The sequence below is a fragment of the Tursiops truncatus genome, chromosome 20 (assembly GCF_011762595.2).
Source record: "Tursiops truncatus isolate mTurTru1 chromosome 20, mTurTru1.mat.Y, whole genome shotgun sequence".
Lineage (NCBI taxonomy): Eukaryota > Metazoa > Chordata > Mammalia > Artiodactyla > Delphinidae > Tursiops > Tursiops truncatus.
In genome coordinates this window covers 11,530,518-11,554,026 of record NC_047053.1, presented here as the reverse complement: position 1 = coordinate 11,554,026, position 23,509 = coordinate 11,530,518, and the positions used below count along the sequence as shown (strand labels likewise).

The 23,509-nt window shown below is 56.9% G+C and overlaps 2 protein-coding genes across 4 annotated transcripts in view; both read right to left on the bottom strand.

Moving 5' to 3' along the window:
• CAMKK1 (calcium/calmodulin dependent protein kinase kinase 1) overlaps positions 1-4,818 on the bottom strand; it is a 28,119-nt gene extending 23,301 nt beyond the window's left edge. Inside the window, exon 1 of one of the 2 annotated variants that reach the window (XM_033847980.2) lies at positions 3,744-4,818. The gene's annotated coding sequence lies outside the window, so the exon portion shown is untranslated. The remainder of the gene's footprint in view (positions 1-3,743) is intronic. The other variant, XM_033847981.2, reaches the window with a different exon arrangement.
• A 1,502-nt stretch (positions 4,819-6,320) lies between these two features.
• On the bottom strand, positions 6,321-23,483 carry P2RX1 (purinergic receptor P2X 1). 2 transcript variants are annotated; one of them, XM_033847986.2, is made up of 12 exons: positions 23,339-23,483; positions 14,521-14,668; positions 14,149-14,220; positions 13,623-13,692; positions 13,285-13,381; positions 12,901-12,981; positions 12,490-12,631; positions 10,710-10,837; positions 10,184-10,274; positions 9,699-9,764; positions 9,358-9,459; positions 9,041-9,247 (listed from the first exon to the last, which is right to left on the bottom strand). In XM_033847986.2, the coding sequence occupies exons 1-12, from the start codon at positions 23,473-23,475 to the stop codon at positions 9,182-9,184; spliced, it is 1,200 nt and encodes a 399-aa protein (XP_033703877.1). In that variant the 5' UTR covers positions 23,476-23,483; the 3' UTR covers positions 9,041-9,181. The 2 variants fall into 2 exon arrangements, with proteins under 2 accessions (XP_033703876.1, XP_033703877.1); XM_033847985.2 differs by lacking the exons at positions 14,521-14,668; positions 23,339-23,483 and adding an exon at positions 14,669-14,785 and having other exon boundaries at positions 6,321-9,247; positions 9,358-9,481; positions 14,149-14,169.
• Between the last annotated feature and the right edge of the window lie 26 nt (positions 23,484-23,509).

The window sequence follows — 23,509 nt, the reverse complement described above, 5'->3', positions numbered from 1 at the left end:
GTGTGTCTTGGGCAGGACCCACCCCTCTCTGGAGGCTCACCCAGGGGGTCTCTCAAGGCCCTCTCTAAGCTGAGGCCTCCGTGCACACTACATATAAACTGACTCAGCAGGTGGCTAGGAGCCACATGGGCAAATAGAAGGACAGACAGGCTGGCACCCAGGCCCAGGACAGAGCAAGGACTCCTATGGGCGTGGGGAGCCTCCCAGGGACCAGCCTGGTCCTGCAGCCGAGAATGGCCAGGCTCAGGCCCTCGCTCACTGAAAAATGCGACCCGAGTCTGTCCTCCCAGCCTGTGACTGTGCTGTCTGGACGGGTCACTGAGCTCCTCGGGGCCTCAGCTTGATCATCTGTGAACTGCACAGAGAGCCACCATCATGCCGCCTCCCAGGGCTACGGGAGGAAATGGATGAGACTGTGAACGTTGAAGAGGATGGTGCCTGAGCGACGTGGAGCTGGGATGAGTCTGTGGCACGGCCACCGAGAGCGAGCCCTGATGTACGTGCAAAGCGCAGCCCCATATCTGCCCCCCGCTCCCAGGGGGCCTGGCACATTACCCCCTCAGGCTTCTCCTCCCAGGCTACGTCCCTCATCCACAGGTGTCTGGCTATTCCCAAGGGATGCAGACCCTGGCTCCAGACCCTGCTTGGCCAGGCCTCCCCCTCAGGATGTGCCTCATCACCTGGGTCCCTCGGAGGAGGCCCAGCGCAGGACAGAGCAGGGGTATCCTGCTCTCATCCACACTGGTTCAAACAGCCTCTCCTGGGATGACTTCAGGTACTCGTCAGGCCTCACCCTGAGTTCTGGAAGGCTGCTGGGAACCTCAGGCAAGGTTGAGCAGGGGTCCAGCTATCATCTAGGCAAGACAAGCTGTGGCCCTGGCTGGCAGAGGGCAGGCCAGAAGGGAAAGCTGTAAGGAGGTGGTCCAGTCACCCGGGCCAGACACAGAAAGTGGCCTTGACATCACTGGGCTGCCTCACAGGAGCCATGTTTATGCTCCTGACAAGTGTCTGGATGGCCCTGGCAACGGTGGCCTCTGTGGCTCCCGCCCCCGCCCAGGATGACTCAGTCCCCTCGAGGGAGGCCCAGGCGTCTGTCATGCTGGAGGACGCCTGCTGTGAGGACGCTCCCCCGCCCCCCCATTCCCAGGGAGGCCCCAGGCGCCGAGATGGGCTCTGTGCCTGATTCCGGCAGCCCTCAGCACATCCTGAGCGCCCTTGGCTGAGAGTCTCCAGGCCTCCCCCCTCCCTCTGCCCCCGCATCCTCCATAGCAGGTCTGCGCCTCCTCCCCTCCGTGTTCCCTGGCAGCTCGGTTCCAAGAGGCTCCAGTTCAACTCAGCATTTCCCTGAGTCTGCTCTTCCTCCTCTGTCCCCATTGCTGAGACGAGTGCCCCCCCCCCCGCAGTTCTCCCAGCCCAGAAACCCAGGAGCCCTCCTTATCAGCCATCTTTTCCCTTTTGCACATCCTTAACCCCCCTAACCCCACACTTACTCTCCCCTCTGGCTGCAAGTCCCAAACTGCAGACTCTGTTCTGCTGCCAGGACTTTGTCCAAGCTGTGCCTTCTGCCAGAACACACCTCCCTCTCCTTTGCTGCTGGAGGGCAGTTCAGACATCTCCTTCCTGATCTCCCCACTGCTGTGCTGGATGAGGTCACTGAGCCCAACTCCTTAAAAAGTCCAGACGCAGACCTCCACTTTCCTTCCCCCCTGTTTCCGCCACACAGGTCACCCGCCTCCAGGCTCACACCCCAACCCCACCACACCCCATCCTCCAGACCAGTTGCTAGAGGGAATATTCCTAACATGCAAATTTGGTCTCAGTTCTTCCAGACCTGGCCTTCTGGGATCTTGGAATCTGGAGGACAGAAGAGCAGGAGACCTAGACTCAGACTGGGGCTCACAGGCTAGGGAGCAGCCAGGGACACAGACTTCTGGGACGCAAACCCAGGGTCATTCATTCATGCAAGAAAAACTCATTGAGCACCTGCTGTATATGCCCAGGCACTGTGCTAGTTCCCAGGAAATAAAGCAGCGAACCAAAAAGACAAAGTCCTGCTCTGATGAAGTTTAATTTCTAGTGGGGCAAGAAGCAACAAACAAGAAAGCCAGGAATTAATAGATGGTATGTCAAACAGTACATGCTATGGAGAAGAAATACAATCGTGTCAAGCGGAATCAAGAGTGAGGCACTGGGGAGTGCTATTTATACAGGGCGATCAGGAAAGGCCTTTCTGATGCAGGATTTGAGCAGAATCTGAAGGAAGTGAGGGAGCGAACTGTGTGGATATCTGGGGAGGGCATTTTAGGCACAGCAACCGCAAAGGCTGTGAGGTGAGACGGTGCTTGCACTGTCTGAGGAACAGCAAGGAGGCCGATGTCACCAGAGTGGGGTATCCACGTGTGAGAGGTACCTGATGGCAAGCAGAGTTACACCTGGATGACAAGGCCCAGTCATTCACTGTGCCTGGCCTCACGGATGGCTTCCTGGAGGAGGTGGCATTTAAGCGCTTTCATGATTGCTGAGTACGGGTTTCAGAGGAGAGGATAGAAGTTCACACTGTGCATGACAGAGAGCCACTTCCTGGCTGGGGCTCAGGGCTTGGCTTTGGGGGTCTTTTTGGACAGAGACCAGGAGACCTCGAAAGCCAGAGGAAGGTTTTGAGTAGGGGAGTGACTCGATTTGGATGAGGTTTTAAAAAATCATCCCTCTGCCTTCTGTGGGGACTGAGGGTAAGAGGCCAAGGAAGGGGCAGGAGTCCCCAGAGTCTGTGGGCCTAGGACACGGTGTGGCACACGGTGGGTGCTCAGTCTGTATGCACTGAAGGAAGGAGTGGGGGCTGTGAGGGCAGTCGGTGCACCCTCAAGGACACAAGCTGTGTGCTCCTCCCACTTCCCGGCCCACTTGACAGATATACAGCCCCATACGAGCCCACCGAGGCACAGTCCTGTGACCTGGGACACAGTCTTCTCTACACACCCCTGCACCCTCAAGATACACACACACACACACACACACACACACACAAACACACGCACACCCCACTCCCGGAGCAGGCACACGCCGATATCCGCGTGACCCGCCCGCACACACCACTCCATCCTGTAATGTACACAGGCACACTCCTGTGCCCACGTGACACACGCACACCCGCCTCCAAACACCACACACAGGTCCCTGTGCACGTGTGCACCCTCCGAGCCACCAGTTCTGTGCCTGTCGGGCCGCCGAAACCGCAGCATCCACCTCCGCCGCCCTCCTCCACCCCCGCCCCAACCAGGGAGGACTGCGCAGCTAAAACCACTCGAGTCGCATCTGTCCCATTCATCCCCCCGCCCCAGCTCCAGCACGAAGACTCGGAGGTGGGCAGTGTGGGAGGAGCGCTCCGCGCAGATCCACACGTGGGTTCACCTGTCTGGGCCCACTCCGCATAGACACGGCCTCCCACCAAGAGCTGGGGCTGGGGTAGTACGCCAGGTATGGACGCGGTCCCGCAGACCAGAGCTGGGAGAGGGACGCAGACGGCGGGGCGCCCTCATAGATGCGGTCCCGGATGCCGGCGCAGACAGAAGCAGGCTCCGGGAGGCACCTAACAGACTGGGCCCCGCAGACCGAAGGGGGAGGATCCCCGCATGGACTAGTTCTCGGCTGTCCTCGCAGACCATCCTTCTCGCCTGCAGGCTCCGAGCAGACGTTCAGGCGTTCGTCCCCTCCCGCTCCCCGGCCCCCTCCCAGCCGACCCCTACCTCGGTGCCCAGCGAGATTCTCCGCGGCCCTGAGGACGGCCAGGCTCGCTCCCGCGGCGCGCATCCCGCCCCGCCCGCCTATCCAGGGCCGAGATCACGGAGCTCAGACCGCCGGCCCCTGGGCTCCAAGCGGCGCTCGCTCCCCAGCCAGCCGCCGCGCTCGGCGCGCGCTCATTGGCCTGGCCGCGCGGCCCCCCTCCGGCACCGCCCAATCAGAGCCCAGGAATCCCGCCCGGCTCCTGGAAGGGAGGGGCCGCGGCGGGCGGTGGCTCTGTAGGGGTACCTCCCCCTGCGGCTGGACCGGCCTCGTCACGCCCCCATCGACTCGCGGCAGGCTATCTGGGGTCCCCCGAAATCCCTCCACGCCGCGGCCTGGGCCCCTTAGCTGGACCTGGAGGGTACGGTTGCTTCCTCCATAAAACCCTTTGTCCCCCAAACATCTCGGCCTGGGAGGGGCAAGAGCGCACCCCCTGCCCCCGGAGTGGGGGGCGGGGATGAGGCGCAGTGAGTACTAGAGGAGGGGCGAAGCGAGATCAGCAAAGGGATGGGGCCCGGGCCGAGGGCCAGGGAGGAAGGCCTTGAATGGTAGACTCAGGAGTTTAGCCTTCTGCTGCGTGGAGGGTAGGGGAAACGGGAAGCGGTTTTAACAGAATGCTGGGGTCATAGTCGGATTCTCATTTGCGGAAGGGCTCTGTGAGCAGGCAGCAGGATTGGCGAGCTGAGGCAGGACGTCTTGACCTTCGTGGTAGCCCACCTCTCCCCTGGCAAGCTCATCAACTCTTGGTTCAATTACATTCTACACTTGTGTATCTATCCTCTGGCACCTCACCCCACCGCTTGTCCAAGACAGAGCCCCATATCACTCCCCCAAACCTGGCCTCTTATGTCCCTGTCTCAGTCTGGAGCCAGACACCTGCGAGTCATCATAACCTACCTCTTACCTGTCCCAACCAGTAGATCACCAAGTCCTGCCCATGCTGCTTCTTAAATATCCCTGGAATCCACCCACTTTTTTCTGCTTCTCTGCCCCTCCCTTGGCTCAGGTCACTATCTTCTTGCACCTGAATTGCTACAGCAGCCTCCTCATTGGCCTCCCAGCTCCGTGCAGCCTCATTGCCCTCCCGCACGGCCCCCACCCACTTGCATTTCTCCACCTGGTGGCCAGAGTAATATTTTAGAAACACAAGTCCAACTGGTCAGCTCCTGCTTCGGAATCTTCCATGGCTCACCAGTACCCTGAGAATAGATCTAATCAGGCCCTCCATGACCTCAGTCCTAATCACCTGCCTCACTCCTTTCAGGACTTGGTTCAATGCCCCTTCTGCCAGACACACTTCCCTATGAGCTCACTGCCCAGAGTGGGTTAGCGAGTCCTCTTAGGGACTTCCTTGAAGTGAGCATCTGTTTACCTGCCTGTTCCTCCTCTGGACTGGGAGCTCCTTGAGGGCAAGGACCATGCCTGATTCATCCAGCACAAAGCCTGACACGTTGCTTAAAAGATGTTTGTCGAATGAATAATTAATTGACATGGCCATTAGGGGGTTGGATGTGTGTGGTTGGAGTTCAGGAAAGAGGGCTGGGCCATTGAGACAGTTTTGGGAGTTGTCCGAAGGGACCCACAGTAGGGCCACGGGAAAGGCTGAGATAACTTCAGGGCAAATAAACAGGGGCTGAGGACAGAACACTTGCTTTTAGGGGGAAAAATTTCTGTACCAGGTAGGATCAGTTTTGACTTAGATAACAGAAATTCCATGTAAGAGCCTCAGGGAAGACAGTCCTGGGCTGGTATGGTAAGCAGATGGGGTAGGGGGTCCCCGAGGAAAAGAACCAGATGTAGCATTTTGACATAAGAGAAGCCATTTTTGGCCTAAGCCGTTCTTGTAATCTAACCCTGGCCACAATGCTTGTCCTTGAACAGGTCTCAGTAATTAATGATCATAAGGGAACAAAAGAATGCAGGAACAAGCAGCTGTTATCAGGTGGAGAAATAACAATAGCAAAGATAATAGAGCAGTTGTAAAGACTCCCAGTTCTGTTTGAGTACTTCAGATTAGCCTGAAGTACTTTCTTAAAAGAGCTGTTTTGCAGAATTTAAACCCCCTTCAACCACCAGATCAACTAGAACCTGAGGGATGATGTTGATCTTTTCTGACGCTTCTGTCAACCTTTGCCCCAATTCTATGATGCGTACACTGCCCAAGCCTCTTCGCGAATATGCATGTACCCGTAGCTTAACACTTTCACAATTTTGCCATTCGGGGAGACACTGCTTTGGGAAAGATCCCCAGTGTTCTCCTTACTTGCCTCAGGTAATAAGTGTCTCCTTCTCCCACTCTTTGGCTTGGTTGTGTCTTTGGGCTCAACACCCACCAGAAGGTGAACCCAGTTTTGGGGTAACAGTATGTCAGCTGTGCTCCACAAAGACCTCCCAGATGTGGCTCTTTCCACTCACTACTCCAGCCACTTCTGGATTTGACTCTTGTCCTCGTGATTCAGGATGGTGGCTAGAGCTCCAGCCATCACACACACATTCCAGGCAGTGGGATGGAGACAAGGATGAAGAAGAAGAAGGCAAAGGATCTGCACCAGCTCTCTTTTAAGGAAAGTTCCCAGAAGGCGTCACATGACACTTCCACATACATCCAATTAGCTATAACAGTCACATGACCAGACCCAGCTGCAAGAGGAGGCTGGGAAATGCAGCTTCCATTCTAGGCAGCCACATACCCAGCCAAGAACCTGGGGACAGCTAGCTGACTCTGCCATCGAAAGAGAGGATAGAGGCAGGGGCAGAGCACTACTGTGTGCCAGGCTCTGTGCTAGGTACTTTATGCATCTTATCTTACCCCAACCTGAGTAGAGGCTATTATTATCCCTGACTCACAGAGGAGGCTTGGAGAGTTAAGCAACTTGCCCAAGGACACACAGTGACAGAGTTGCAATTGAAAACTATCTTATCCCTACACTCCAGGCGGACTGGAAAATCTGGAGAGGGTGGGTCCTAGGAGCTGCTGGAAGGAAATCTTTCAACAAAGGAGGGCTCAGCCAACAGTGTCAGAGGCTGACAGGCTGAGCAGGATATGGGCTGAAGTGTCTGCTTGCATCTGGCAACAAGGACGCCGATGGTAACCTTGGCAAGGGCATCTAGAAGTGGGGGTAGGGGCTGCAGGCCAATTGTAGAGGGTGGGACCCAGAGAGAAGTGTAGACTGGTCTTTCTGGAATGGTGGTGGCAGTGAAGGGAGAGCAGGCAGAGCAGCAGGGAAATGTGGGCTGCGAGGAGGCAGGAGAGGAGCGGGAGAGAGGAGAGGCGGCCTCCAGGCTGGGGGAGGCATGATTTCCAGGGAGGAATCCTCTGCTCACTCGGGAGGGAAGGGGACTGGAGGTGCACAAGCAGGTAGATCTGGAGAAGGAAGGTTGGGAAGAAGAGGGAGTGCCTGTCTTGTAAAATCCGAGGGATGGCTCTTGGCCGGGGAAGATGGCAGGAGGCCAAGGGCCTGAGGGAGAGGGGAGGGGCTCGCCTGTGATGTTCAATATGGTAGCCACTAGCCACACGTGGCGAGTTAAATTCAAATGAATAAAATAAAAAATTCAGTTCCTTGGTTGCATGAGCCACATTTTAAGTACTTAACGTCCACAACGTGAATACTACATTGGGCAGCATAGATAGAGACTGTTCCCTCACTGGTGTCGGGCAACACTGGTCTAGACAGAGCATGGTGATGGGGGTGCCCAGAGACCCTGCTTGGCCAGAGGGTCATGCCCACAGCAGGGTCCCTGGAGGATCCTTCCACACTGTCTCCAGTCAAGACCTTCCTCCCCTCTTTGGGATTCCATCCGATCTCCCTCCTGGGACAGCCAGCCCCTTCCTCACCCCTGCTTTCATGAGGCCACTCCTGGGGTCTCTGCTCGTCCCAGTACCGGGCCTTTCAAAGCCGGGGGAGGGGCGTGAGGAGGGTTGGGAAGATCTCCAATGATTGGGGCCGTGCCAGGACAGCGGACCCTGGATAGAGGTGAGCTGATGCCCAGCACTGCCTCTGCATAAGGGTCAGCTCACCACCTCCCACGGAGAGACCCAGAAGGATCTCAAAGATCGCTCAGCTCAGCCCCGTGTTTCACAGCTGCGGACACTGGGTTTCAGAGAGGGCTGGGAAGAAAGGGCGGAAGGCAGAGGTTTGAACTCGTTCACCAATCCTCTTATTACACTCCAGCCCTTGATTTCCCAGACCTTGTGTTCACACAGGGCCGGGCAGGCCCCGGGAGCTGGGGCTGGCTCACAGGCAGAGAGCCCAGGATTCGGGTGAGGCTCCCACGCCGACCAGAGGTAGCTGAGTAAGGATTCATCACTAGAAGGGGCTGTCCTGGCCTGACACACTTGAGGAGAAGCACATCCCCACAGAGGCGGGGTGGCATGGACCATGAGTCTGCGCCTGGGGGTGTAGGTGTGTTCAGATGGTTGTGTTTGCAGGGCCCAAGCTGTTCAAACACACAGTGTGGATGGGAGGGGGGGCTGTGCGTGCGGGTGAGTGTGCACGTGGGGGAGGAGTGCATGAGACACCGTGTGGCCTGTGAGCACACCACACACCTGCTCAAGGCCCGCACCTGCCAGGGGATGCCGGCCCCAGCTAAATCTGATACCTGATCAGGAGCAGTTCTAAAACTTAGGTCCTGAAAATGACCTGAAGAGTTTGCTGTGCTTGCAGACCATGTGACCAGACGTGGAGTTTCTGGTCCCGGAGGTCTGGGGCGCGCCCAGCTGCTGGCACTGCTTTTCTTTTTTTTTTTCCTTTGGCCTTGCAGCTTGTGGGATCCTAGTTCCCTGACCAGGGATCGAACCCAGGCCCCTTGGCAATGAAAGCGCAGAGTCCTAAACACTGGACTGCCAGGGAATCCCCCGGTGCCAGCACTGTTGATAAGCATCCCAGGGAAATCTGGGGTCAGTAAGAAACAGGGTTCAAGCAGAGCTGTCCAACAGAACTTTCTGCGATGCTGGAAACGTTCCATGTGGTTCAATAGGGCAACCACAGCCATATGTGTGTATTCAGCAGTCGTAATGTGGCTATTTGAGGAACTGAAGTCTTAATTTTATTCAATCTTAATTAATTTAAATAGTCACCAATGGCTAGTGGCTGTCATATGGGACAGCAGAGGTCTGGAGACATGAGGGAGTAGGATGGATGGACAAGGGCCCAGAGGGAGAGGCATAAAACCTGGAGCCAGGAGTGGCTGAGGCTGGTGTGAGGCTCCCTTGGGGGCTGCAGAGTTGGAGCCAGAGCCCAGAATTGTGCAGGTCTCTCCCAGAGTCCACCCTGAGCTTCCGGCAACCTGGTGTCTGCCTGGCCGAGAGGGTGGGAGCGCTCCTGGGGAGACCCCTCCACCCTGGCTGAGACCCCACCAGGCTCCCTGCCTGCTGTGTCCAGTAGGAGGCGGGGGACAGAGGTCAGGATGTCTTCACGTTGTCCTGCAGAACCAGGGTGGAGCTGGTGGCCGCAGGGTCGTGCGCCACCTGTGTAAACATTGGGGGGATGAAAGTCATCCCGGGGGAAGCAGCTGGTTCCCCGGCACAGACATGCAGGCCTGGGGCCTCTGCAGGGCTGGCTCCGGGAGTTCTCTTACCGGCCCTGGCCCCATGTCCTCCGCGTACTTGAACTTCTTCTGCTTGTAGTAGTGCCTCCTGGGCAGGATGTGGAGCAGCAGCAGATCGCAGAGAACCGTGGCCTGAGGGGCGGCGCACGGGAACCTGGGGGTGGGGACAGGACCCTCCACTCCCCACCTCTGTCCTGCCCCAGCTCTGGGCCCCAGTTTCCTCAGACATACTGTGTGCGGGTCTAGGGAGGTGGGGTGGGCTCAGTAATAGGGAACAATTTCGGTCAGGTCTGGGATGGGAGACTTGTTGCTGAGGTGTGGAAGGGGAGGGCCTGACCCCGGCGCAGTGACCCCATGACCTCAGCACTTACCACCCCAAAGATGCCAATCCCAGAGCCAATGGTGGTCATGGTGGGGATGATGTCAAACTTGCCAGCCTGGTGGCAGGGCCCAGGGGAAAGAAGGTTAACAGTCAGAAGGGTCTGGTGGAAAAGGCCTTCCTCAGGAGCGCTGAGACCGGGCCGGGAGCAAGGGGCCTTCCCCACCCTCCACTGGTAGCTGGTCCCACAGCCTGCTGCCCACGGCTCTGGCTCTGCATGGAGACCCAGCTGCTGCTTGGGAGCCCTGGGTTTTGACCTTGACTCTGCCCTCCCTGGACAAGGGGAGACAGTGAGGGAGGTGTGGTCACAGGCTGGAAAGCCCTGCCCTCAACAGCATCTGGGTCCCTCTGTTATCAGATGTAGAAGTGCTGAATGAGGCCCATCCAACTTCCTGTCGCCTCTAACCACAGACACCCAACAAGCACCGGCAGGAACCGAGAGTGCGTCTCTGGCTACCCCTCACACTGGACACTCACCTTGCCGTCCACGAGGATGTCAAAGCGAATCCCAAACACCTTGAACAGGTGCCGGTAGTTGGTCCCATTCTCCACGAAGTGCCTGGCAAACCTTGGGGAAGGGGAGAGGTTGCAGGAGAGGCTGGGTGATGGAGAACTGTCTTGGGTCCAGAGTTTCCAGAGCATCAGGGATACAGGAGCCCTTAGAGGTCCATGAGGACAGCCCCGTGCCCCCCAACATTATATAGAGGGGGAACCGCAGGCCTCATTCCAGGAATGCTGTACTCAACCGCTGCCCTAACTCCTGATGTGGGCAATCTCCCCAGCCAGTCCTGGCCAGGTGGGCCTCAAGGGAACCGAGAGCCAGGGGCAGGGCTCAGGCCTCTGGGCTCGTGCTCCCTGCTTGGCCAATTCCGGGAGAATGGGAGTTTCCTAGGATCCGCTGCTCCCCTCCCGGGGACACTTGCTTGGCCTTAAGGGGTTCGGGGAGTAGAAAAGCCCGCAGGACGCCAAGGAAGGATGCACTGGTTGGGGGCCCGGCAGGCACCTGAAGTTGAAGCCTTGAGACAGTTTCTTCTCTTCATACAGCCCGTGGAACTCATAGACGGGTTTGCAGTGTCGCACATGCCAGTCCAGGTCACAGTGCCAGTCGATGGTGATGCCTACCACCCCGCCCTACCAGGGACACAGGCCCTCAAGATCCGGGGTTTAGGATCAAGAACTCCTGCCTTACAGCTGGTGCAGCTGTTTTCTGTCTGTTTGAGAAGAGACACTGAGAAGCTGCTTCAGGGTTGAGGTCCCATCACCCTCTCTGGTCCCGCCTCCCACCCATCACATTCCAGCTTTCTGACAGTTTCTAGAATACACCAGGTTCTTCCTACCTCAGGGCCTTTGCACAAGCAGTCACTCTCCCCCCCCCCCCCGCCCACCACCATTCCCCACAAGGCTGGTTCTTTCTCATCCTTTGGTCACTTCTCCTGGGAAGCCTTCCCTGACCACCACCGCCAGTCTAAAATATGCCCTTGTGATTCCCTCTGTGTTTTCTTCTAGAACACGTGTCACTTTGTAACCACACATTTATTTTGTGTGATTATTAACGCATCTCTTCCAAGACTGTAAACTCCACAAGGGTGGAGCTGTCTGTCTCATTTGCACTGACTCCTGAGTCACAGCGCAGGAGGCAAGTAAATAGCTGTTGAATTAAAGAGGGAGTCTGTAAAGACATGGGCTGGGAAGAGAAAACCTGAGAAAGTGAAGCCCCTCTGGGCGAGGCAAGGATCAGGGACAGGTGGGCTGAGCAAGAGGAGAGTTGCGTGTGGAGCTGGGCAGCTAGGCGGGAGGCTAGATGCCTACAGACAATGGTGATGGGTGAGAAGTTCCTACTGGGGGTGACAGGGAGATTTTTAGGAACAGGGGAAGCTAACATTCAGCTTTCTGGTCCTGTGTGTTGCTACTGTGTAAACCCCCTCCAGGGGTTGGCAAACTGAGGCCTCAGGGCCGAATCTGTTTTCACATTGCCTGTGGCTGCCTTTGCCCTATAGCAGCTAACCTGGGTGGTTGGAACAGAGACCATGTGACCTGTGGCCCATACTTATTCTCTGGCCCCTTAAAGAAAAAGTTTGCTGACCCGTGTTCTCCATAAAGGCACTGTGGGCGAGTTGTTTTGGTGTGTGATGTCACAGAGAGGGGCTGATTTCCATCCCTGGATCCCACAGGAGCGGATGATAAGGCTCACAAGGGAGCACGTACCTAGGGTGCCTTGGGCCAGGCCACCCTGAAGTGCTGCCCCGTGCCCTCAAGGCAATCCCGAGAGACTTGCACTATTACTGCTCCCACTTTACAGGTGCAAAAGCGCAGACTCACTGAAGGTAAGAGACTTGTCTGAGCCAGGATCTGAACCCAGTCAGACAGGTCTGTGCTCCTTATAAGGTAACGTTTCTCTGGGAATCCCACGTGACTGTGTGCATCTCAGCCTCCAGAATTCCCAGGAAACCTGGGCAGGCACAGGATTTCTCAGGGCCATGGGCCATGGGATTTAAGCTGCTTGTATCTAATATTTAAAAAACACTGGGCCCTCGGAAGACAGCCAAGTGACATCTGCCTATGGCCATTCATTCTGGGCACCTCCTCTGTGCCAGGTCCATGCCAGGCCCTGCTGAGGACACAGGCCTGAACCACAGGGGCCCCCAGTATTAGGGGATAGATCTATATATATGCTCGGCCCACGCTAGGGACTGGGTGCGGTGCGGGGGTTAACTGGGCCTGAAAAGTCTTTTTTGGCCTGATGATCTGGGGGCCCAGCCCTCCCCACTCGGCTGGCACCATACCTTCTCGGCCAAGGTGCTAAAATTCTGGCCTGACTCTTGTACCATATAGCCGAGCTTGAAAACTGGGCACAGTGGGTGCAAGGTCTTGTGATAGAGGCAGGTCTTCATGTAGGCGGCATCCACCTCCTCCACCAGGTTGCGCCTACAGGGGCAGACGGCATTGGTGGTGGCAGCATGCCAGCTGGGAGGGCACCCACCATGCCCGGGAGCTCTGGGGACCCCTCCCGGGCCCTAGAGATGCCCCTCACCTAGCCCTTGGAGACTGAAGGCAGCCCACCCCAGGGGCCCAGCCCAAGCTTCTGCCTCCAGAAGGAACTCAGCATGAGTGCAGGGTGACAGAGGTGACAGGTTAAGACCGGCTGGAGCAGCCTCCGAGAGCCGCCTGCATCTCTGCCCGCTTTTCCCACAAACCTGGTGACCTTGAAGCGTGGAAAGCTGATGCTGTTCTTGATGAAGAGAGTGAAGTTCTCGGCCTCTCGGAGAAGGGCAGGGCTGGAGGAGACGGCACTCACCCACTGCCCCCTCCCCAGGAGTCCTTCGTGTGCCTACCAGAGCTGGGCTTGGCGTGTGGGGCTGTGAGGGCCTATGGGATCTTCCTGAGTCATTGGAGGGGTGGGCATGCTGTAATGCGGACTCTCAGGCCCCTTGAGCAGAGGCTGGGGCATCTTTGGCCTGAGCTGCACAGACGGGGTGAGGGTGGGGTTGGAAGAAGGGGGGACAGAGCACAGATCCAGATGCTCCTCTAGTCTGGGCTGGGGACCCTGCTCCCAGCTCCCTGGAAGGACAGGGCATTACCATGGGATGTTGTCATCCACCTCCACGGGGCACCAGCCAAAGATCTCACACGTATGCACGATGTCGTTGAAGGCCACACACTTGCCTGTGCGGATGCCTGGAGCAAGGGTGGAACCCCTGGGTGCCCACCCCAAGCTAGGGGTGCAGAGGAGAACCCCCAGGCCCCACTCCTAGGAGCCCCCATTGATGGGGCGCCCAAGAGCAGAAGCCTGGCTGGTTCTGGGACCGGGGAGGCCAAGGTCAAGGTGGCGGGAGGAGAGAGAGCAGGAAGGACATCCTGGTGGAGGAAGCCTGGAACTGACAGGCTGTGGAGGGGGACAGGAGGAGGCCGACCTTACCTTGGGCCTTCCTTTCTGCCTTTCCTGGGGTGCAGCCACTATTATCCGTGCACGTGCCCCCTTCCGGGTTCTGGGGAAGGGGAGAGCTGCTGGCCCCAGGTCCCCTGGGTAGGGTCCTAAGAAGATCCCCCCGCCCCCTGCATGGCCCTAGGGTGTGGGGCAGAGTCTCAGACCCCTTTGGAATGACGCTTAATCACAGCCTCCTTCCCCCAGTCCCCTCCCAGGACCCTCTGGGCTCATGCCCAGCTGCCCTAGTGCTGATGTCACAGCAGGGGTAGGGGAGGTTGGGGCCTGGGGGTTGGGCAGGCACTGAGGCTCAGCATCCTGCTTGGCACACAGCTGGGAGGGAAGCCTCAGCAACCGCCAGTGGTGGGCCATTACTGGGTGTGAACTTATGCCTGAGATTCCACCACTGTGGTGCCGCAGGAAGCCTACCTGGCTTCCCCTCCAATGCCCAAGGGGGCCTCCTCTTCTATGTTATTTTCCCCTGTGGGTCCAAGAAGGGGGGATGGGCAACAGTCCTCACCTCTGCACAGTGGCCTTGGGCCTGCCGGGGGGTGGCGATAAAATTGGTCATGACCACAAAGGAGTTGTCCCCCTGGAAGTGAGAGGCAGGGGGAGGGGAGGGCAGGGCTCTGAGCTGGGAGAAGAGCCCCAAGAACCCAAGCACTGCCCTAGCAAGCCCCCAGAACCCACAGGACACCCAGCAGCCTCCATAACCCACGACATCAGACTGGGGTGATGTTATGAGGCTGCTTCCGCCCCTCACTCACAGGGAATCTGAGGCCCAGAGAGAGAGAGGAGCTAGGCTGGTCCCCCAGGGAGGTGGGACGGAGCCTAACCCAGCTCTGAGCCAGCAAGCCCTGTGGGTGGAAGGTGCACCCCCGAGTCTGCTCACCTGGGCTGGGAAGACGTAGTCAGCCACATCCCAGACCTGGGGGCCCAGGCTTGGGAGCTTCGTCACAGCCAGACCCTTGAGTTTCACAGACACGCTGCTGATGAGGCCACTCGAGGTCTGGTAGCCCTTCTCATAGACAAACACCCACCTGCAGGGGGGCAGAGGGGCCAGAGTTGGCCGGAGCCATTCAAGGATGGCATGAGGCTGTGGGCCACCGCCCCTTCCGGCACCAGCTGGACGTGTCAAGTCCTTTCCCTTCCCCTCCCCAGACGCGTCTCTGAGCCACTCTCCGTTCCTAAAGCTACATCTGGGACTGGAGGCTGGAAACCCTCACCTGCTCCCCCTGCTGGCCTGTGCCTAGGGTTCTACCATTCTTTTCACTATGAAAATACTCTTACTGGTTGGCCAGGGAGCAGAGCCCCTGAAGGTCTCTTTCAGAGCCTTTTCCAAGAGCAGCATTTGTTGGAGGCCAAGCTGCTTGGACTCCAGTCTTCATCCCTATCTCCTTCCTTCCTGAGCTCTTCCCGCTGAGAAACAGCAGAGTATGATGATGGCCGAGAGCCTGGCCTTTGGTGCCCGAGAGTCTGGGCTTGAATCTCACAGGCTGTATGAGGGTAAACTAGTCTCCGTTTAGGGCAAATCCCTGTCTGTTTCAGTTTCCTTGTAAAATGTAAACACTAATAGTACCAATACTACTTATGTTGTGAGTTAATGCCTGTGAAAGCACTTGGAATGGAAAGGGGCATGGGCTAAGCACCGTATGGACATTAGCTACTATTATCTCAGCCATGCTGGGAGCTCTTGGGGAGGGGGACTGACTGGAAGGGAAACCGGAGGGGCAAGTGGCCCTTTGAAGGGCTCACAGCATCTGGCCCCAGATGAGGCCCTTGTGGGTGTGGGTCAGGCTGGAGGTCTCCCAGCTTTCTCAGGAAATTCTGGCCTTCCCCTCCCAGCATCAAGAACCCCTGCTCCTCTGGGTTCTCCACTTCCAATCTGGGAGGTTTAGTGGGGTCAACCTCCCTCCTAGCCCCACAGTGGGGGGCACATGACCAGGGTTTGCCAATCAATGTTCCATTGCCCTAGCAACAGCAATGGGTCTAAGGATGGGCACACGACCCTGAGGAGTTTCAGCAACGCAGCCAGAATTTTTCTGGGAATTACTGGGAAAGAAACATCCTCTCTGTTGGGTGGCTAAGCAAGGTATGGTTAGTCATCTGTGTTACCTCACGGAGACAGCAAGCCTGAGAATGAAGCCAGCTTAGAGAAAAGCCGGGCCAGTAGACGGAGAGGGGCAGACTCCTGACAATGTTGCTTGAGCACCTGGATCCTGCCACACCTGAAGCATGTTGAAAAGTCACTTCTGGACTTCTCAGTTATACAAGTTAACAAATTCTTTTCCTTTATTTAAGCCAATTTGGGTTTGGTTTCCGTAGCTTACAAGTGAGAGTTGTGGATAATACTTCTCTCCAGGGTGTGGTCCCCTTCCTTCAGGAAAGAATCTTGGCGATTCATTGTAACTCTGTGTGTGTGTGTGTGTGTGTGTGTGTGTGTCTGTGTGTCTGTGTGTGTATGTGTGTGTGTGTGTGTGTGTGTCTGTGTGTCTGTGTGTGTATGTGTGTGTGTGTGTGTGTGTGTCCATGGTATCCATCAGAGTGTGTAGCTGTGTATCTCCAGGGCAAACCTGTGAGCACACTTGTGGCTGTGGCTGACTGTGGGGAGGTGTGTTTCTGCCCCTGTCACCCCTCACCCTACCTTTAGCCCACCCGTCCAAAGCAGAGCTCAGAGCCCTTCTTCTGTCCCCCAGAGCTCAGGACCCATGACAGAGTTCTCCAGGCCTCCTATTCCCAGTCACCGCTAGCTCTCTGGGGGCTGTCTCCCTGCTCCAGGCTCCAGGAAGGCAGCCCACCAATGTCGTCCTCTCCCCTCCTATAGTCTACTCCTCTCCTTCTCCAAGCCCCCTCGACCCCCAAAGCCTGGTGCTGGAGCCCAGACAACCCCTCCCAAGCTTAAGCGTGGTCACTGCTGCCCCCTGCAGGTCTCAGATGGCAACAGGTGAGGCATGGCAAAGCCTGAGCCTGCCTGCTTGCCTCCAGCCCCGTCAGGGAGGGTGGGGCATCACCGATTCCCCCAGTCTCCTTAGGTTCCTTCCTCCAGGAAGGCCTCTGGCTCCAGGTCCAAGTGTGAAGTTGCTACTGAGGGGGATGACGGGGAGCTGCTCCGCACTCTGAACACGCTGCAGGAGAGAGAGGTCACCGGCCTGCCTCCTGGGCCCCCCGATCCCTGACATCCTAGTAGCAGCATTTCTCTCTTTGCTCAGAACCAACTCCTCACCATATAGATAGAAAAACTGAGGCCTGAGGGAGTGTCCCTCCCGAGTCAGAGGCAGACCCAGGCTCGAGGCTCCCCAGCCCAGGACCCTGGCCCCTCCACTGAGCAGTCTGGCATCAATGTGTCTGCCAGGAGCCACACGGAGGCTGTGCCCTGGGGCTGATGTAGCCATTCCAGGCTGTGTCCGTTCCCAGGGGCTGTCAGTCCTGTGGCCCAAATCTGACATCAATGACCTCGGTTCTGATAATACCGGAATGACCATGGCGCCAGGCCTGTCCCTCCAAAGCCATGCTCTCCTTGATCCAGTCTTATGGTCAACACCCCAGGAAGGCCACCAAGGGGGTCTGATGCCAAAGACACTGGCATCTTCAGAAGCCCCTCCCCTTCCAGAAATTCTCTTTTCCATTCTCTCCTCCTCATCCTCAGTAGTCTCTCTTCTTCAACAGCCCCTTGTGGAAGAGGCCACATGGTGGAGTGGCTGAGAGTGTGGCCTCTGGAGTCACAGAGGCCGAGGTTCACACACCAGCACCGCCACTCACCAGCTGTGTGGCTTCAGGCTAAAGACTAAACCTCTCTGAGCACTAGACGTCTTAGTAAAAGGAGGTGAAGGCACCTACCTCAAAGATGCTGATCGTTCCACAGATATTTACAAGCAAGGTCCTACCCCTCACTGAGCCGTGGGCTGGGCTCCAGGAAGAAAAAGAGTCTAGGTGATGGTGTGGAGGACGTTCCCATGAGTTCTTTTTAAGGAAATTAACACAGTGCTTGGCATGCAGCAAGCACATGATAAAATAATCCTATTTATTTGCGGTCTCTGGTCCTCCTTCACCAATTCCTCCTTAAATGTCGATCTGTCCCCATCCTCTGGCTTCCATTCTCAGCCCAGGCAGAACCTTGTGTGTGCTGTTGCGGGCACACTTTGTCCCCGATTTTTTATCTCCACTTCTGCACTCTCCTCCGAGATTCAGTTCCACACATTCAGTCATTCAACAGATATTTGAAAAACGAACCAAAATTCTGCACTCAAAGAACTTATATAGGGGCTTCCCTAGTGGTCCAGTGGTTAAGACTCCGTGCTCCCAAAGCAGGGGGCCCAGGTTTGATCCCTGGTCAGGGAACTAGATCCCACATGCCAGCGAAGATCCTGCATGCCGCAACTGAGACGCGGTGCAGCCAAATAAATAAACATTTAAAAAAAAAAGAACTTATGCAAATGTTGGACCTCCAACTGTTTGGTGACACAGATTCCTCCCCCCTGCCCTGCCTACCCTCCCACCCCCCTCCCAGACATCTCATAGGTACCTCCAACTTAACTTGACCCTTTGGAAAACAGTCTGGAAGGTCCTCAGAAAGTTAAACATGGAATTACCATTTGACCCAGCAACTCCACTCCTAGAACCGAATACCCAAGAGAACGGAAAACATGTCCACACAGAAACTTCTACACAAATGTTCACAACATTATTCACAAGCAAAAAGTGGAAACAACCCAAATGCCCAGCTAAGTGTGGAATTTCCATACAGTGGAATATTATTCAGCCATTAAAAGGACTGAAAACTGAAACGTGTTACAACCAACGTGGACGAACCTTGCAAACATGGTGCTAAGTGACAGAAGCCAGACACAAAAAGGCCGCATATTGTACGATTTGATCTTTATGAAACGTCCAAAATAGGCAGAGCAAGGGGTAGGGAGGCGCGACGGGGAGTGGCTGCTAAGGGGTGTGAGGCTCCTTTTGGAATAGCGCAAACGTTCTGGAATTAGATAGTGGTGATGGTTGCACAAGTTCGTGATTACACTAAAATCCACCAACTTGTGAACTTTAAAAGGGTGAACGTTATGACTTGTGAAATCCATCTCAAAACAAAACTTCAACCGGACCAAACTGAACGCCTCATCTTCCCACAGAACTTGCTTCTCTGGTGCCCTCATCCTGAAGGACGGGGCCATACTTGCCCCAACCCCCAGGCTCACAGCCTGGACACGGCACCCTCCCTCTCATGCCCCCATTCTTTGCATCCCTCCATCCTTCCCATCTCCCCTTGGCTTTCATCAAAGAACCCAGAGGGCTTCTTGTGGGGAGGCTGAGACACAAGAGGAGCTGGGGCAGATGCCGGGGCAGCTCTGGCGTGCGGCAGGGAGGACAGGGCGTGTGGCTGGTGATACAGGGTATAGCCTTGGGCCACGGGCTATTGGGCAGAGCACCCTTGGAGAGAGGCAAGACCAGGCTCCGGGCCCAGGAGGGACTGAGTTCAGAGCTGGGGCCCACACCGGGGCTCAGAGGTTCATCAACATGCAGTCTGCAGACAAGTCAGGCTGATGATTTATGTCTGTAAGTGTTTTGACTGAATCATCAACCTCTAAAAACCAAGAGATGTTCCTTTCACCCATAATTTCCAATTTCCCACTGCTCTTGAGAAGTCAGGAACTCTGGCCATGCTGGGCACATGTCCTGATGCAGCAACGGTGGGCAGAAGCTGAGCTGTGGCCACCCCCAGTGCGGGGCCCGCTGGGATGATGACCTGTCTTCCATGCTCGCTGCTTCTGCCTTGGCCTCACCCTCACCTCTTATCACTGCTGCCTCTTCACAGCTGTCCTGCCTCTGGCCTCCACCCCCTACCCCAGCACCTGCCTGCCCTGGGCCTTCCCCTGTTAGACACCCTTCCATGGCTCCCCACCACCTGCAGGAGAAAGCCCATATCCCTCAACTCAGCATTGAGAGGCCTGAGCCAGTGGCCCTGCTCACTCCTCCACTTCCTCTCCCTGTCTCTATTCATGCTCCCTCAGCCTAGCCCTAGTGACTCTTTGGGTGTTCCTTCCCTGCCCCAGGACCTTTGATCACACTCTGCTTTCCAGCAGAAGTGCCTGAAGCGAGGTGGGTACCCAACCAGGCTCCACCAGTCAGGACATTCCCTTTCCTTGGCCACAACAACTGGTTCTGGGATGGGCACATGACCCAACCACAGCCGATAAGAGATGGACCTGGGACTTTTGCTGGAACTCTGGAGGAGAAGACGCTTTTGTGCCCCAGGGCTGCTGGTGGCCATTTTTCCACTCTGAGGGCAGAGAGCCTGCCTGAGAATGAGGCCTCCACAGAGGAAAGCAGAGCTGAGAAGATCCTGGCTAGCTTCCTTGGAGAACCCAATGGGACCAACCTGAATTCCTCATCTTCCCATAGAACATGCTCCTGCACCCTCATCAGGGAGGATCCAGCCAGGCCTGAAGCCCACACTGATTTTTCAGTTACACAAACCAGTTAATACCCTCATCCTCCCTTGTTAACCCATTTTGATTGGGTTTCAGTCCCTAGGAACCAAGAAGTTCCAGCTAACTCATCCTCATCTTCTCTCTCTCCCCCTGCCCACCCTGTACCCCACCTCTGTCCCAGGGAACCTGACATAGGCCTAGGCACAAAGAAGATGCTATGGAAGTGTCCCTGGATGTGTCTCTCCCAGCAGTAATTGGTATCTCTCCTTGTCTCTGATTGGTGCACTCCAAGATCAGAGGCATGTGATTTCATGAGCTCTGTGTAGGGGTGCACAGGAGGCCTGAGGGAAAGTCAAGAGCAGGACTGCCTGGACTAGACCCTCCAGGCCTTTGCTCAAGGCTGGTTCTACCACTGTGCCACCTCCTCCAGGAAGTCTTCCCAGGCTCCCCTCCCCAAGCAGCATTCATAAATCCCCTTGAGACCCTCCTGTGTGTGCAGCCAGAGCCCCCCAGACAGGGACATATCCCAACACACCTCTTGTATGGGCCTGCGAGGTCATGGATGACAGCTCACTGCCTGCACACCTCCAGTTACAGAGAGCTCATCACCTCCCAGGAGACAGCTTTAACGGCAAATTAAACCATCCCAATTTGAGATAAAAAGAGTGACATCTTAGCTTAGGCCGCCAGGGCCTCAGGTCCGCTCCCTCCACTTGCCCTCGACTTCCTGGAGGATTGTGACTGACAGAGAAAACAGCCTCAGTTTCCCTCCTCGGAGTCTGTTCGAGTTCTCAGCATCTCAGCCTCTCTGCCTCTGTCTCAATAATTCCCTCTCCATATCTGAGCCTCAGGGCCTCTCTCTTCATCTGAGTGTTGTGTTCCAATGTCTGTCCCTCTGTCCAGTTCTGTCTCTGTGTCTGCCCACCCCCCATCTGGACTATCTCTCTGTCTCTGGGGTTGGGGTGTCTGCCTCTTCTATGCTCCCCTCTGTGCCCCTGCAATGCCCACAGGACCAGACAGTCTGACAGACAGGGCCCTTGGGAAGGGGGGGCAATTAAAGAAAGGCCATCCCTCCTCAGAAAAGGGCAAATTATTGAGCCTGCAGACAATGTCTTTGGAGAGGGTCCCCTAACCCCTGCTCCGTGGAACAGCTGGGAAACTGAGGTCTGAAATTGTAAGACCAAGTGCAGGCTGGGTTTGGTCAGCAGTTGCGGGTGCCTAGCTGAGCGGTCAGTGCAGCAGTGGGCAGTGGCCAGACGAGGGCACCAGAGACAGCAGGAGTGGCGGCACCAGAGACAGCAGGAGTGGCAGCCCCAGCTGGAGTCTGGGGGTTGGTGGGTGTTTCCAGGGACTCTGCCTGCCTCCCTCTGCTCTGTGACTGGGGCAGGTCAGTGCCCCTCTCTGAGCATGTTTCCTTTCCAGGATATCAAGTCCAACTTTGGAGTCACACAGCTGGATTCAAGTCCTGGTTCAGCCTTTTTCTAGCTGTGAGAACCAGGCTAAATCATTCAGTGTCTCTGAGTCTCACCGACACTGAGGAGGCCACATCCATTTGGAAACTGAGCGCACTGTCTTGGGAGAGAGGAAGGGAAGGAGGCAGGTAGTGAGGTCCCCGTCACTGGAGGCATGTGTTCAGGACTGGATGGTGGCTTGGGGCATCTGCTGCAGCTGGAGGTGGGGTGGGAGGACTGTGCCTTTCCCTCTGACAGTCTGTTACCAACACACAAAAGGAGGTCTGGCAGTGCTGACCCGAAAGCAGAGATGGGGAACCATGGGGGCCACGGTGAGGACAACGTTCTCCCAGCCTCTTGGTGGGAGCGATGCGCTGGGCCTGTGGGCAAGCTCTCTCCCCGCTGGAGGGTCAGGAGTGTGGCTAATGGTGGAAACACATCGGGGCCCCATTAGAAGGGTTCTCAGAGCCCTTGTGAGGAGGGGAAGAGAAGGCAGAGTCAAGGCTGGGGATCAGGAGGCCCCAGTTCTAACTGGGCCTGGACGCTGACTTGCTGTGTGACCTGGAAACCCCACTGCTCCCCTCTGGGTCTCTTTCCCTCACAAGCTCAATGACACCGCACATATCAAACTGGTTTGTGAATAGTAAGGAGGCAGAGTCTGAAAGGTATCGGAGGGCTGGGTCGCGGCCCTGGCTCCACCCAACCAGCTCTGGGGCCTCGGGGAGGGGGGTGGGGGGCAGAGGGAAGGTTGTCTTGGATGTCAGAGGCCCTGGGGGGACCAGGTGGTCACTCGCCTCCTGGTCAGCCCGCCCTAGTTTGGTCTCACAGCAAAAACAGGGACACGGAGACCAGAGGGGCAGGGCTTCTGGGTGCCCCAGACCCCCCAGCGGGGGCTGAACCCCCTTCAGTGGCCTTGAGGCCTCCAGGAGCCCTCTGTGGAGTCACTGTAAGTGGACATAGTGTCCCTGACACAGGGGCGCCCAGCCCCAGGGGCACCCCCGGCAGCCACACCCGATAGGCTCGTGCCCAGACACACGAGGGCACGTGCACCCCACACAGAGCCCTGGGTACGATGCACATGCATCCACACACCACACACACGTGTGATCACATAAGCACCTGCCCAGACAGCCAGACCGATTTCAGGAAGATGGCCTTTGCGTGGCTCTCAGAACAGCAGCCCACAGGGGAGTCCCACCTACTTCTGCCCCTGCACCCCTGGGGCGGTGGGACAGGCCCCATGATGCCCAGAAAGGAGCTGTCTTCCCCGGGACCAGAACGGACCTCCCACCTCTGCGTGACATGCCACCATTAAGGCACCAGGTGTTCTGAATTTGAAGGTTTCTCTGCTCAGGTTCTGGAATAGACCAGGATGCCTTTACTTTAGGCAGGGCAGGTGAGCGCAGGGCCCGTCCCACTCTGGCCTGTAAAGTGGGGTGCGGCCTCCATCTCTCAGGAGCTGCGTGGCTTGGCTGGGAGGTCAGAAGTGGAAGGGCTCTGGCTGGGGCTGGCTGGGGCCCTGGCCTCTGACGCCCCCCACCCCTTGAGGGAACCATTAGCAGTGGGTCAGTTCCTCAGAGCCCAGAGGCTTTGCCTCTTGTTCACCACATGACCGGAGGCAGGGCTGCCCCTCATCCCAGTGTCCCCACCTAGGCAGCGGGTTAGCAGGCTTCCCTTCCTTCTGAATGGCACCTGAAAGGTTTGTCAGGAAGCGTGACAGGCCGTGGAGAGAAAGAGGGGCTCTTTGGGGTCATGGGAAGCATCAGCCTGGAGGACAGGCCTGGGTTGGGGGCTGGTGCAGGAGGGCAGCAGGGGGGGCGTCCAGACTCACCCAATGACGTAGACCAGAACCACGAGCTGGATCAGGCGGAAGATGACGCCCACCTTCTTGTTGCGCACAAGCACCATGCGGGGAGTGTCATACTCAAAGAAGAAGGCGGCCAGCTCGTCCTGGAGCCGCCGCGCCATGGTGGCCCAGCTGGGGGCTGAGAACCAAGCCCCC